Source organism: Canis aureus, chromosome 32 (genome assembly GCF_053574225.1).
Source record: "Canis aureus isolate CA01 chromosome 32, VMU_Caureus_v.1.0, whole genome shotgun sequence".
Taxonomy (NCBI): domain Eukaryota; kingdom Metazoa; phylum Chordata; class Mammalia; order Carnivora; family Canidae; genus Canis; species Canis aureus.
The window spans coordinates 25,744,021-25,759,654 of NC_135642.1; the positions used below are offsets into that span (position 1 = coordinate 25,744,021).

General features: G+C 37.0%; 1 protein-coding gene across 1 annotated transcript in view; it reads right to left on the reverse strand.

The window, feature by feature from the left end:
• PRTG (protogenin) overlaps window positions 1-15,634 on the reverse strand; it is a 126,605-nt gene that overhangs the window by 44,939 nt on the left and 66,032 nt on the right. The window contains exons 10-11 of the mRNA XM_077881187.1: window positions 12,424-12,729; window positions 11,507-11,695 (exon numbers count right to left, since the gene is read on the reverse strand). Of these exons, the coding sequence (XP_077737313.1) occupies window positions 11,507-11,695; window positions 12,424-12,729 (495 nt within the window). The remainder of the gene's footprint in view (window positions 1-11,506; window positions 11,696-12,423; window positions 12,730-15,634) is intronic.

Consider the following 15,634-nt stretch of genomic DNA (forward strand, 5'->3'; position numbering starts at 1 on the left):
CCACTAAATATCAACTTTTCAGGCATTCTACAAAGAGAAACCAGATGCAACTGAGCCCCCTCCCCACCTCCATTGTCTGCTAGAAAACTTGCCACACAGCTGCTAAAGCAGTAAAACAACTTGAAACCTACAAAAGTGATGACCATTGAAGCAAATGCATCCCTTTCGTCGTTCTTGGGGAAAAGAAAAAAACAAAAAGTAGTAGCTGTGTATCGTTTTTGTTCACCAATTACACTACCTTTAATAACAAGACAGATGTTTTTCAGAGCTTTCCATGTTTTAGAGCATTCTGAAAAGTGATGACTATTCAAGACTAAGAATATAAAAGCCCAGGAAAAAACATCAAAATTCTTTCCTCAATTATTTTTTGGGGTTTGATACAGAACATTGAACCTTATTATTTTTCAAAGATTTTAAAAGCATATTTAGGACAATATGGGCACTTACTTCTCCCTACCTTCTGTCTCTCCAAATGATTTTTCTAAAGTGAGAAATAAAGTTGTTAGGCATAATGTCCCATAGGATGTGATTAATACAATTCGGATACAGGCAATATACAGCAGAAGAGTGTAAGGCATTTATTCTTTCAAGAGTCATTGTCATTTTAATGCTGTTCACAAGCCTCTGAATTTAAGAGGCAAAAATGCAAATTGTGATGATATTGATATTGCATAAAATATCTTCTGTAATTTCTTACAAGATTTAGTTTGGATTTGCCACCTATATTTCTCCCATAACATAGCAGCAATGACTTACCTAATCCTCTTTACTTCTTTCTTATTTAAAATTCCTCTATTTTTGTGTGGCAAGTAAAAGAAACTGATAAATGGTTAGAATTGCACCAAATTAAGATTATACGTAAGACCTTACCTATATGGAAACTATAGAAAGAACTTCAGTTTCCTGAAGTCTAGGAAGATGATTTTTAAGAAAGACTGTACTGAAAGTGATTAACACAGAAAATGAGAAAGTTCAAGTTTTCACAGAGTAAAACAAATTTCAGCAAGATTTGTTGGATGCGTCTCACTTTCCTGAAAATGACCTAATGTCCTTTGTTTTATAGTTATGCTGACAAAGGGTTCTTCTCAAGTTTTTTGTCAGTTTCTTTGAAGGTGGCTAAGCCAGAAAGATATCAGGTCTCTTGGAGCAGGGCTGCCTCAGCATGCAGCCTTAACTCTCAGCTGCACACAGATTCACCATTTCAGATCTGAAATCTATACATATTAAGCTGTTACAGACATCTCCATAAGACACCAACCTTTTCAACCCAACATGATCAAAACTCAACTCAGTATCTCCCACTTCTCCAAACCTGATTTTGCCCCCACCCCAAATCCATGGCAATCACTAATCTCGTTCTGACTTTTCAAGAACGTTATATAAGGGAAATACAGAATATAACCTTTTGAGACTGGCCTGTTTCACTCAGTATAATGTCATTGAGATTCACCCACAAATTGTTGCAAGCAGCAATATAGTTCATCGGTCTTTATTGCTGAGAATATTTCAATCATATGGATCTATCGCAGTTTGTCCATCCATTCACCTATTTTTTCTTTAAAGATTTTAATTATTTTTTCATGACAGAGAGAGACAGAGAGAGGCAGAGACACAAGGCAGAGGGAGAGGGAGAGAAGCAGGCTCCATGCAGGAACTCGATCCCGGGTCTCCAGGATCACACCTTAGGCCAAAGGTGGGGCCAAACTTCTGGGCCACCGCGGCTGCCCCATCCATTCACCTATTGAAGGACATTTACTGTTTCCGGTATTTGGGGTGTAATAGAGCTATACATTTTTGTGTAGGTTCTTGTGTGAACATAAGTTCGTTTTTCTAGAGTAAATACCTAAGATGGGACTGCTGGGTCACATGGTACACACACATCTAACTTAAAAAGAAAGCACTTAATGGTTTTCCAGAGTGGCTATACCATTTTGCATTCCTACAATAATGCACAGGAGTTCCAGGGGTTCTGCATCCATGTCAGCACTTCTTATTGGTTGTCTTGGCATTTAAAAATGTCCAGTTATTCTAATAGTTATGTAGTGGTAGCTTATTGTAGTTTAATTTTAAATTTGCATTTCCCTAATGGCTAATGATGTCGAGCACTGTTTAGTAGACCCCTTAAGGTGTGACCCCTATATCTGAAGGCCTCCCATCAAGCTATATGTAATCAGTTAAATCCTGACTGAACTGCGATCAAGAGTCAGACGCTTAACTGACTGAGTCATCCCGGTGCCCCATGATTGTTGTAAGCCTAAAACAACTTCGCATCTGCCTTCTCTTCAAGAAACTACTGTCTTAACTCATGCCCTCATCTTAGATTATTTCAACAACCATTGTATTGATTTCCTGTCTTCAGTGACTCCCTCCCTGGCCCATACTCACTGCATTTTCTAAACCTATTCTTGACACTGTCATTATGTTATCTTTCTAAAACAAGCCATATTTTACTCTCAGTGAAAAATTTTTGATGTTTCCTCATTGTTTGTATTGTAGGAGAAAGACCAAATCAATTATTAAGGTACACAGGGTCTTTAAAATGTGGTTCCTATTTAACTCTATGGCTTCAGTCCCTACAACTCAGAATATGCTGTTTTCTGAAGAAATCTTTATTATTTATGTTTATGGAAATTGCCATGTGCAACAGGACTGTAGCAAACGGGGAGTATAGACTTTTCTAACTACTCTGAATCAGTAAGCAAGCAAAAAAGCAAGCTTACAAAAACCTCTTTCAGGGAAGAGGTAGGTCTGAGCTGCTTCGCATCTTACTTCTCCACATTATATTTTACACACTGCAACAGAAAGCTATTTTTAAACAAATCTAATCATGTCACTCACTGGCTTAAAATCATTTAGTGGCTTCATGCTGCCCTTAAGATAAAGCCCAAATTTCCCCATGTAGCTTACCAGGCTCTGGCAGCACTCTGTGGTCAAATAGTAACACTTTATCTCCTCTGGAACATAGTCCCCTCATCTCTTGGACATCCCATGTGAATTTCACCAGTCCTGAGTTCCAAGTTCTAGGTTCTTCCCCTCTCTCTTTTCAGAGCAGATTTACCATGAAGTTGTGAAAAATTTTTAAATTTTCAACCCTTCACTTGTATGGAGTCTATACCTACAATGTAGGTACAAGGTTCTACACTGATAGTGTATTTTTACATTATTTTTATGTTATTATATATTATTTTATTAGGTTCCATATAAACCTGTACTTGCCCTGATTCTTTGCCTGACTAATCTTACTCATCCTTTAGCTCTCAATCTAAATATTACTTCTTCCTGGAAGCCATCCCCATACCAACCCTGAAACAGATCAGAAGTACCTGCCAAATGTTGTCAAAGAGTTTGTCACCTGGTATTTTAGTTGCTTATTTGTTAGTCTTCCTCCTAGACAAATGCTACGACCATGTTTACATTAAATATGGCAGTACCCAACAGTGGGACTACCATACAGTAAGCTTTGTAAGTATCTGAGAATGAAATAATGACTTTGTGAATGAGTACTACTGAGTCACTGGAACAAAACACAGGGAAGAAGGCCCCAAACTGGAAGATTATACCTGAGACCTTGTGATTGCATCCACTTCCTGGATGTCCGGGAAAAAATGCATTGATTAAAGGATGATACCCATAAAAGGCCATGTATTTCCCCATATGAAAGCTGAGAAGTATGGGGGGATAGGACTAGAAAGAAAATATGCAATATAAAGTGCAATAAAAGTAGACTTCAGAGAGGGCTAGTGTGCAACAATAATTAAAAACTATAATTGGCCTGACAATTATGACAGTTAGCAATATAGGAACCCAGAAGGCACAAAAACAAATTCTGAATGACTTCCAACAAGAGTAACAAACTAACACTAAAATTTATCAATTTATAATGAATTAATATTGGCTATTTAAAAAAAAAATACTAGATCATCTAGACCAGTATTTCCCAATTCCATGTACATACTAATCACCTAATAATCCTGAAACAGAGATTCTGATTCAGTAGATTTGGAGAGGGATAAGGGAAGTCCGAAATTCAGCACTTCAGTAAACTTCCAGATTATGCTGCTGATCCTGGGACCACACTTTCAAGAGCAACAACACTGGAATCTACAATTGGCAAGAGACAAAACAGGACCTAAAGACACCTGCAGATTGAAAGTGGGGGTGGGGGAAACATCTATCATGCAAATAGAAGTCAAAAGAAAGCTGGAGGCTGGAGTAGTATTAGACAAAATAGACTTATTTTTTAAAAAGATTTTATTTATTTATTTGACAGAGAGAGAGAGAGAGCAAGCACAAGAGGGGTAGCTGAAGAGGGAGAGGCAGAAGCAGGCTCACCACTCAGCAGGGAGCCCGACATGGGGCTCCAACTCAGGATCCTGGGATCACAGCCTGAGCTGAAGGCAGATGCTTCACCAATGGAGCCACCCAGATGCTCCCAAAATAGACTTTAAAACAAAGACTGGGGGTGCCAATAAAGTTTTATTGGAATATAACCATATCCATGCATTTTTGTATTTCATATGGCTGTTTTTGTGCTACAGTGGCAGAAGGGAATACTTGTGGCACATTTTATAGCCCACTGTATAAGTCTGTTCTGGCTACCATAACAAAATACCACAGACTGGATGGCTTAAACAACAGAAATTAATTTCTTATAGTTCTGGAGACTGGGAAGTCCAAGATCAAGTTCTTGCAGTGTTCAGTTTCTGATGAGAGCACTCTTCCTGACTGAAGAGAAGCCACCTTCTGAGACAGCTACCTTCTAAGTCCTCACTCACATGGCAGACAGAGTTCTGCTGTCCCTTCCTCTTCTTATAAAGGCACCAATGTATCGTATTAGGGCCCCATCCTTAAGACTTCACTTAACAGTAAGCACCTGCTCAAAGGCCCTATTTCCATAACCAGTCACTTTAGGGGTTAGGGCTATAACATAAGAATTTGATGAGGACATAAATATTCAGTCCACACCACCACAAAGCCTAAAATATTTACTATCTGGTCTATTACAGAAAAGACTGCCTACTCCTGGTCTAAATGTTACTTCTCAAAGTGGGTAGGAATGCAAAGATTTTAGGCCCCACCCAAACCTTTAAAATCTGCATTTTAACAAGATCTTTAGGTATAAAGTTCAAGAAGCACTGGTTTCCAAATCTAATGATCAGGGTAAATCATGTGGAAAAAAGTGTTTTAAATACAGATTTCCAGGCCCCATCCCAGAAGAAAAATTTTAAAATTACAAGAGCTAATACTTGTTGAGGACTTAGAGTGCAGTTTTCTAGGAACTGTGCTAACTTTTATGTACATTATTTCATTTAATCCTCCTGATGTTCTAAAATAGCTGTTTTTAAATATTATTAACCCTATCTAAAAGATTAGGCAAATAATCAGTATTTAATTTGTTAATAAATTACAGAGCTAATGTCAAACAACAAAGATAAAATTTACTTCATGGATATTTTTCTTTTAGCTGTCAGTGCCAAGTGCCTTCTATAATAGAGCATTATAAATGATGTACCATGGGGATGACTGACACCATTTGAGGTTGCAAGATGATTCCCCGAGGGTTGACACTTAAAAGCTGGGGAAGATTTTTCCAAACGGAAAGAGATATATCTCCGATTTTGTTCAGGGAGTATCAAAAATATTTTAGGATGGCAGATAATCTTTCATCCAAGAGAAAGAGTTTAAGGAAAGATTACCAGATGATGCACTTTAACTTCTGTATAGTTCTTACAGTTCCACAAATCTGTAAACATTTTGTCTTTAAATGAAGATAATTGCAAACTGGCAAAAAAAAAAACTTTGTTATTCTCTTTTTACATAATGTCTTGTTAGATAATGTTAACGGTACTCTTTTAGTAACAGGATCTTTACCTTTTAAAAATTTTTTATTTATTTATTTGAGACAGAGAAAGACAGAGCAAGGCGGAGGGTGGGGGGAACGGAGGAAGCAGAGGGAGAGGGAGAAGCAGATTCTCAGCTGAGCAGGGGCTCAACACTGAGCTCTATCCCAGGACCCTGAGATCATGACTGGAGCTAAAGGCAGATGCTTAACTGAGCCACGGAGGCACCCCAGTAACAGGATTTTTAAAGAAATGGATGCTCCATTTCTTCTGAGGTATTGATTTTTAAATTTTTCAAGGATTAAGGTTCTAAAGATTGAGCTGAATACCTATCATACCTGTTAGGTTCAGATACTGCAGAGAATGACATATTTAAAATTTTTGCTTTCCTAATAAATGGAGAAAAAAACAGTTGAGTATTTCCTAAAATCTGCACTGAAGTTTCAACATTTTTTGGCTAGCTAACAGATTAAACACAAGAAAGGGTAACTTAAAAGAGAATCAACAGAGAAATAAGTGAAATGCAATACTTTTACAATGTTCCCTTTGTCATAATTTGTCCTCCCACTTTGTCAGTCAGGCCTACAGAATAGGTGGTTTCCAAAATTATTCATGTAAGAAGTCTACTGACTTCAGCTAAATGAATTTTTTAATTCTTTGAAAGGAAGAAATGGAAGAGTGCAGATACTGTTCAGAGGATCTATTTCTACTAAAAGTGGAATTTAACAGTGATAAAGCACAGGAAGAACTGAAGAGAGGCAAAAAATGTGAAGTATGTCCCCAAAGATCTTGCCTGTGGTAAATGACAGCAATGTCAATGGAATTTCTACACCAATCCCTAAAAATGATCTGTTAACAAATAAATGCAAAGCGATCTCATAGAAACCAATGCTATTTTATAAAGTCAGCACTAATTTGGATGGAGCGCTTAATGATGCCTATATTGTTGACTATACGTTTAGAAGAAACAGAAGAATCCTGGCATCTGTAATGATATTTGAGTTGGTAGCTGACATCAAGGCATCAAATTATTTGAAATGAATTTATAGGCTAGAAGTCAGTATGCTAAGATATACTTGAAACTATACACAATCAGAAGATTTGTTTATAAAATACGGTGTGTTTTTTTTACTCTATCTTAAGAGGTGCAGTGAGAAAGTTACAAAACAACCACAATACAAGGATTTCACCTGTAACATGTTTCCAAAGATTTTTCTGAGTGTTATCTAAGGCTTCCTTGTGTGAGAGGAATGAGGGAACACAGTCTCTGAAAAGACTTTGGCTTGCCTTAAAACGTGACTTCCATATTTCGTAAACTGAGTGATTCTCGTTCTCTTCAAAACAAAATCACTATTATAGTGAGGTTCACAATGAACCCTCTCTGATAAAAGTAGTCTTTTTTTATGCCACAAAATCTTGTCCTGTCTTGACTAATGGAAAGATTACAACTCCCTCCAGCTATATGAGTTTGGCTCACCAGTGGTAGTTCTTGATTTTCTTCCCTCAGATATGTAATCACACAACCAAATCCTATTTTGTTATGGTAAAGGATAACACCCATAGGACTTACTTTTACCATGCTTCTATACAAACTGGCTAAGGGACTCTAAATAATTACTTGTTACCAGGGACTGTTTCTTTTGCCTCCTATCCAACCACCCCCCTACCCCCCCCCCCCGGGGCCCCCGCAATAACAGGGAATTCCAATTTTGGATTTCTCAAAAAAAGATCTGTGAGTTTTGAAGGTATTCAAGGAATCTAGGAACATTACTAATGATTTCAAATATTTCGGATCTTTATAATTGATGCTAAAGCTCATGCTGATTAATCAAGCTTGCCGTGAAATTTAATAGCACACATTCTTTGGCAAAATGGAAGCTAAAGATTATAGGTGTCCCAAACACTAAACTAACAACAGCACCATCTAAAAAATCCCCTCTTCTTCCCATTATATAAATACTGAACAATTAAGAGGTTTCTGACAGCTTATGAAAACAGTCCTCTTTGCAATTAAAAACTCTAACCTCAGAATTTGAAGCCAATTTCTGAAATAAACAGACAAAAAGAAAGGAATGAATTATTTCAGTCTATTATCAGGGAACACAAGTATACTACTAATTTTGCTTCAGTTTATTGTGTGATAAACTTAATGAATGTTTTAAAATTCTGCTTAGAACAGGTAAACATGAAAAGTGCCAAAGGGGGGAAAATGAGTGAAAATAATCACAACAAAGATGCAAATTTTGAAGAAAACCTCAAGCCACATTTTAGAACAAATCATATAAACATTAAATCACAAGCTAAAATGCTGTTTTCCCAACCCCCTAAACCATTTCTAATTAAAAGCAAACTGTGTATTTACAAATCATTAAATCAGAACAAACCAGCAAAATCAAAATATTTCCACTGCTCCACCAATATTTATATCATACCAATAAAGACACGAGGATCTTTCCAGCCACTTTAAAAACCAAAACATTCTACATTTCTGAACTGAACATTGAAGGTTTAGCATAAAATGTTCTAAACAACTTTCATTACTAAGTACAATCAAATTTAGTTAATCAGAATCTTGGGAGAAAATCAGGAAAGTAAATCATGTTAATATCTTTTGGTTTAATTCTTCTTGTTCTGAGCAGAGTTCACATCTGTTAAATCTTTTTATTCAATACTACAATGCTTTATTTAGAAAAATAATTTGTAAATTCTTGTTAAATGAAACAAAATACACAAAATCATTTATTTATTTATTTATTTATTTATTACAGAAACAAAGAACTGTATGTGTTACCAAGGAGAATGGTCCTAATAACATACTTTTTAGTTGAAAACTTGATTACCAGAAGTAACAAAAGGATGTGTATTAGGGTATCAGAGAAGGATTAGTTTGAAAATGAAATTTTGAGACATCAGTTTGCTACTCAAATTGACACTGAATCAGCAAACAGAAGCATTTAAATTTCATTTCCAAGCCCACTTAGTAAATCTAGTTCTAGTTAGAGCATCTTTAATGTACAAAAGCTCTGTGAAAGCAAGTATTCACCATGCAAGACACAGATAGGGTTCCCTTAACCTACTGCCCTCTGCACACATCACTCTCTGTTAAACAGGCAGCTACCGCCAGATGCTCTTGCTAAAAATGGTCACAGATGGTCAGTTGTCCAGTTAACAGAACATACTGCCCTCCCAATAGCCAAAAGTATGAAGGAAAGGAATGAGAACTCTTAACACTTGCCTGCTTAGTGGGATATATCCATTCAACTTGCTATAAGGTTGGCGAGGCCTCAACAGTGTCTTTCTAAAAAAGGAGGACTCTGTAGACCCTAGGGCTCTCAAGATTAAAAGGCATCTTAAAGGTGATCTAGTCAATAGCTGTACAATGTTTGCACCTACACAACAGCATCTCTGCTAGCCAACCTGTTTCAGCCCTGGCTTGGCACCTCCAAGAAATGGAACCTGCTGACCAACAAGGAAGTCTTATGGCTGTTGAAAGAGTCCTCTGTTACCCTGCAGTGCAATTAGCCCACTACTCAATCTAATTCCACAGTCAGGAAACATGGAGTTATTTTAACAGAGGTATATACCAACTATAACAAAATAATTTCCCAGTTTATGTATTATACAGTGATTTTAAGTCGAATTAGTATAAACAAAGGATTTTACAACATAAAAACACAGGCAGTAATCTATGTAATTTATTTTTAAATACTGAAGGAAATAAACGTTCATAGTGTTAAAAGCTATTATTCAGAGATTATAAAAATTTTCAATAAAGATCGATGGGTCTTTTTTATATTTATATGAACCCATAGAAAATGTTTAAATTTTAAAGCATTGTACTTATTTGACAAAGTTGTTTTTTTTAAAGATTTTATTTGTTTATTTGCTAGAGAGAGAGAGCACTCATGAGAGAGCACAAGCAGTGGAGAAGGAGAGAAGCAGGCTGCCCATCGAGCAGGGAGCTAGATGTGGGGCTCGATGGGATCATGACCTGAGTGAAAGCAGCTGCTTAACCAACTGAGCCACCCATGTACCCCTTAAAAATTGACAAAGCTTTAATAAGATATTTCCCTAAACTTTTCACAAGCAGAGCATTATTCTATTCTTCCCAACAAATTATTCACTTGTTTATTTTTTTTTTATTCACTTGTTTAAAGTAAGCTATGTGTTCAAGAAGAATGTTCTATGTCCCTATCTTTTGTATATTCTATTTAATTGCCTTAACAGTGAAGAAACTGGGAATACTGAGTTTGATGTAGGATTTTTCATCAGCAATTATCCCAAATCCTGTTTACTACTTGATAACTTAGTATAACTCTTTTGAATAAATGATTTGAATATAGAAAGGGGAGAGCATACTGAGAAGCCATGGCTAGAAATAAACACTCCTGACTTTGGTGACACCTTGGGCTAACGTCTCTGTATCGATGGTTCTAAGGAAGGTCACTACAGAACATATGTAACTTCTCGTCATTTAAACTGTGTGACAGGGATCAATAGTGAAATTTATTTAAGCAAATGTGGATTAAATTAAAATCTAAGACAACAAGATTATAAGCAAAATGCCATCTGGAAAACTACAGCAAAGAACCAGAGGATGGGGTCCTATGTCCCTGCCTCTAAAAACATTCTCACCACAGCTTGTCATTGCCCAGGGTCTCAGGACTCCTGCTGTTTTCACAGTCTGTGCCGTGAGGCCAGAGAAATAAGTGGAGCTACCCACAGTGGGATCACTGTGCCTCTTTCCTTTCTGTGCTCCAAAGGGTAAGTATGTAGCAGGACGGAGAGCACAGTACACAGAAGATGCTATAACATTCAGTAAGAATGTAGTTTAGAATCATAATTAAAGTTGCTGCTTTAACAAATAACTAAGCAATAACCAAGTGTGCATTTTATACCCTGAGTATATCTCTTTATACTCATGTACTTATCGTAGACATAAGTTTCTTTACTTTCTATTATACATGTTCACCTTATGAAATTCTTCACTCAGCAAAGACAGCATGAACAGAGAATAAAATTGTGTCTTTCAGAACTATGATAAACCCAAACCCAAAGTTAAGTGCTTTTTCTCTGGTGTTTCTGTGTTAGAGCTACAAAAATGAATATTTATAGTGACAAGGGTCATATGTAAGAGCATTATTTTGTGTGTAATTTAAATATACTTTATGGGCAGCCCGGGTGGCTCAGTGGTTTAGCACTGCCTTCAGGGTGTGACCCTGGAGACCCAGGATTGAGTCCCATGTCAGGCTCCCTGCATGGAGCCTGCTTCTCCCTCTGCCTGCATCTTTGCACCTCTCTCTGTGTCTCTCATGAATAAATAAATAAAATCTTTTAAAAAAAATGTGTATATATATACTTTAAATGTGAAAATAATACACTCTCAGGCAATTTCTAAGTTAATTATTGTATATTTTCTTATCACTTGGTGATATTGCTATTTCACATTCCTATTTTACATACACCACATACTCACAATAATTGATCAGATCTCACTCTACCAGAAGAGAACTGTAGAAAGAAAACCAGAGGTGGGGGGAAAACAGACACAATGTTTATCTGATGTTTTGTCAGTAAGTCAGTTCTTCTGCCTTATATCCAAACACTCTTTTCCCAACTAGTCAGAGAGGAAGGAAAAAAGGAAAGTGCAATATGGGCACACTCACCTAAACCACTCAGAGTATAGAGAAGGTCACTGGTATCCAAGAAAATGGGTCCATTTTCCTGCTGCCCTTCTTCTTTATAATACAGCTTGTACCCCTGAATGGTTGCTGTGTCCTCAGCATCTTGCTGCCACCTCACAGAAATGGTGGTACAGTTCAGAGGCTCCAAATGTAACTCTGGAGACTTAGGAGCTAGAAAAATTCACCAGAAATGTATGTAAAAAAAATCCATAATTCATACAAATACATCCAGTTTTAAACCAATAGCTACAAAAATGTGCAATTCCAAACAATTATATTTTAACTTTCAAAATTCCACAATGATATTAAGCTGTGAGGCAGAAATAAAAATATAAAATACTGCCTTAAAAAAAACCCTCCTAAGGTATATAAATAAGAACACAATACCATCTTAAATTGTGTATTTTAATTTTTTTCAAGAGATGAGTACTTCTTAATTTTGACCATCCAATATTCCTCTGTGTAGAACAGGCATTATTATTAATCAATGAGCAACAAAAAAACCCCAGTCATGTTACATCTCACATTATTAAAAGAAGAGGATTTAGGACTTTCTAGCCTTATGGTCTATTAAACTGATGATTTTTAAAAAATGTATGGCAATAATATTAATTAGGTCTCTATTAACATGTAGCTTTCAATAATTCAGTTTGATTTGGACTCGCCCATCTATGAAGAATTTACTAAGCAAACTAACAGAGTAACCAGAAGTTTTACACACTATCGAGCTCTGTGTCAAAAGGCACTATGCAACAAAAAGTTTAAAATTATTTTCAGTTAAGGCCTGATCGATGGAATATTTTCATTCACAAAACACCATTTAAATATAACTTAGATTTTTAAAAAGGAAATTTAAAAAAAAATAAAACTATTCTTCTTCAATTATGTTTACAATTTACCTTTCACACTTGTAGCTTTGGGTGTCCTATGTGAAGTCCACACTGACGACTCTCCAAGCCCCACTTTGGTGGCAGCAGTAATCCGTACCAGGTAGACACTATCAGGTTTCAGGCCCTCCAGAAGGTATTCATGGGTGGTCCCCGGGAGCTCCAGAACTTGGATGGAATTCTCAGTACTCAGGCGGAAGGACAGGCGATAGAGGACCACCTGGCCCCGCCGATATTTGGCTGGGATTGGTAGCCAGGAAATGAGAATATCGGTGGGACTTCTACTTGTTAAACTAATTTCAGGAGGTCTCAGGGGCACTAGTCATACAAGAAAACAGGTTGTTTATGAATATTTAGAATCAAAACTGTCAATCAGCACACCAGTATTTACTGAATTATCTTATGAGCAACACATAACATAATAAAGGAAAGATACTTTCTGCCCTAGCAGTGGTTTTTAGGCAAGTAGATCACAAACCAGAAAAAGAAAGGACAAATAAAGGAGGACAAGCACAGAGAACCAAAGACAGCAAAGTGTCACTAAAAGTAAAAGCCCAAGTCCTCACTGTGGCTTCATACAAAGCCCTATGTACTAATATGATGGACTCCTCACGGATTCTGTTTCTTTTCTAAGATTTTACATATTCACTTGAGACAGAGGGATAGAGAGAGAGAGAGAGAGCATGAGCAGGGGGAGAAGAAGAGGGAGGAGAAGCAGACTCCCCACTGAGCTGGGAGCCCAATGTGGGGCTTGATTCCAGAATCCTGAGAACACAACTTGAGCTGAAGGCATAGACCCAACCATCTGAGTCACTCTGTGCCCTTCCTCACTGATACCGTGCCCCAATCTCCTACTGCTTTCCACTTGTTTCTTCCACCCCTTAGCAATATTCATTTTCTCTGCCAAGCATGCACTTCTCCCAGTCACCTGCCCAGAAGGCTCCCTCACTTTCATTTCCTTCAGGTTTTCATTGAAATGTCACCTACTCAGGAAGCCTTTCTTGGGAGACTGTCTCAAGTCTCAAACCTTCCCAACATTTCATACTCCCTTTCTCTGCTTTTTCCCCAGTCTCCTAGATACTTATCACTATCTGACACAGCATATAATTACATAATGGACTCTTTATCTTGTTTATTGTTCCTCTGCCTCCTCTCCTGCTAGAAAGTGAGCTCCATGAAATCAAGAACAATTTTTTGTCTTTTTTGGTCACTACTAAAGAGCAAATAACCCATAGCAGGTACTCAATGAATATTTGTTGCATGAATGAAATAATAGGTGGAAAAGAGAAAATCAATTTATTAAACATTTCTGAGTCCTTGAAGTGTATGAACTTGTGAATTCTCACAGAAACCAAAGGAAGTACCAGGATCACTTCCACTTTATAGTTGAGGAAACTGAGGTACAATGAGGTCAAATCACTTGACCAAGGTCACACAGGTCATTACTGAAGGAGCACATGTAGGCAGACTGAACAAAGCCCACATTCTTATCCCCTCTTCTTTACTATTTCTTATACAACAATACTTCTTCTATCACAGGGCTATATAGGGGTTAAATGAGATAATGAAGAGAAAGTTTTTAGAACAGGCAGGGGCAAGGCCTCCAGTATTAGTTGTATCTGTGGCACACTACTATGCCCCTGCAGAGACCCACATATCTCAACCTGAAAGTATGGGTTTAGGAAATGGAGGGAAACTGGTGTAGAAATATGAAAAGCAGTCTCAAAAGTCTATATGTTATTCTGAAAACAAAATGAAACTTCATTAAATAAAAAAGTTACAGAGTAAGAAAAGGTTTAAAGAAAAAAGACTTTGAGATCATAACTCAAATTGGCAAGCTTTAACAAGTAGCCTGCTATGGTTCGACTTCTTTTCTTCAAGGATATAGGAAGGAATACACCACAAACAACCCCCACAAATGCCAAAACAACACCCCCCCAGCCTGTGTTTCACCTTAGATATGCATGTCAAAGGTTACTTAACTATGATGAGAACTTGAGAGCTCATAAGTACTGTGATTTACTCTAAAATAGAATAGACCCTTAAATGAAAACTGAATTTGGAATTTAGCATCCAGATCAGCATTTTTTTTCATTTAATCAAACTCTGAATTTATAAACATCTTAATAAATATCACAATAGAAATGACAGTTAAGAAATCTGGGACCAGGGATGCCTGGGTGGCTCAGTGGTTGGGCACCTGCCTTCAGCTCAGGTCATGATCCTGGGGTCCAAGATCGAGTTCCACATCGGTTTCCCTGCAAGGAGCTGCTTCTCCCTCTGCCTATATCTATGCCTCTCTTTTACAGTCTGTGTCTCTCATGAATAAATAAAGAAATCTTAAAAAAAAAAAGAGAGAGAGAGAGATCTGGGACCAAATGAACAAAGAAAATGATGTGGAAATCATTTACATAAAAATGTTTTGAGGGGCACCTGGGTGGTTCAGTTGATTAAGCATCTGCCTTCAGCTCAAGTCATGACCTCAGGGTCTTGGGATCAAGCCCCATATCTGACTCCGTGCTCAGTGGGGAGCCTGCTTTTCCCCTCTCCCTCTGCCCCTTCCCTTACTCTCTCTGGTTCTCACTCTCTCTCTCAAATAAATTTTAAAAATATTAAAAATATGTTTTGAAAATTAAGGGTAGGTCATTTTGTGAGGATGAGAAAACATTAATAAAAGAAGAACTGTATAATTAAGCATATGTTAAATTATTCCCTTTTCACAGTGAAGGGTACAAAAATGGGTCTACTAGAGAGCCCCTGGAGAAAGAGAGAAAGATAACAAATCAGGAGAGAATCAGTCTCAAGATTTTCTTAATGGATGGGATTTCCCACCATTACAAGAATATATGGAGGTATGCCCTCAAAAGGACTACAACTCAACTTCCAACCCATAGCCAGTTAACAAACTGAACAACTATTGCCTTCTTCCTTAAGCAGAATAAATATACCTAAAAACAAACTAACTGTTGAACTTTTAAGAATTTTTTTTAACTGACAGTTTATTAAATTTCAAAAACTCCCAGGTTCAGAAGTCCAAGACCTCTGACCTCTGGTCATTATATACACTCAATATATTTACTCATTATATTTATATTTAGTCATGCTTAGAAAATTTCACATTTTGTTCTACTCACAAACACTACAATGTTGAAAAAATATTTTTTTAAAAGTCAATGTATTTACCATTTAAACTAGGAAACTTGAAGAAATACAGTAATATAAG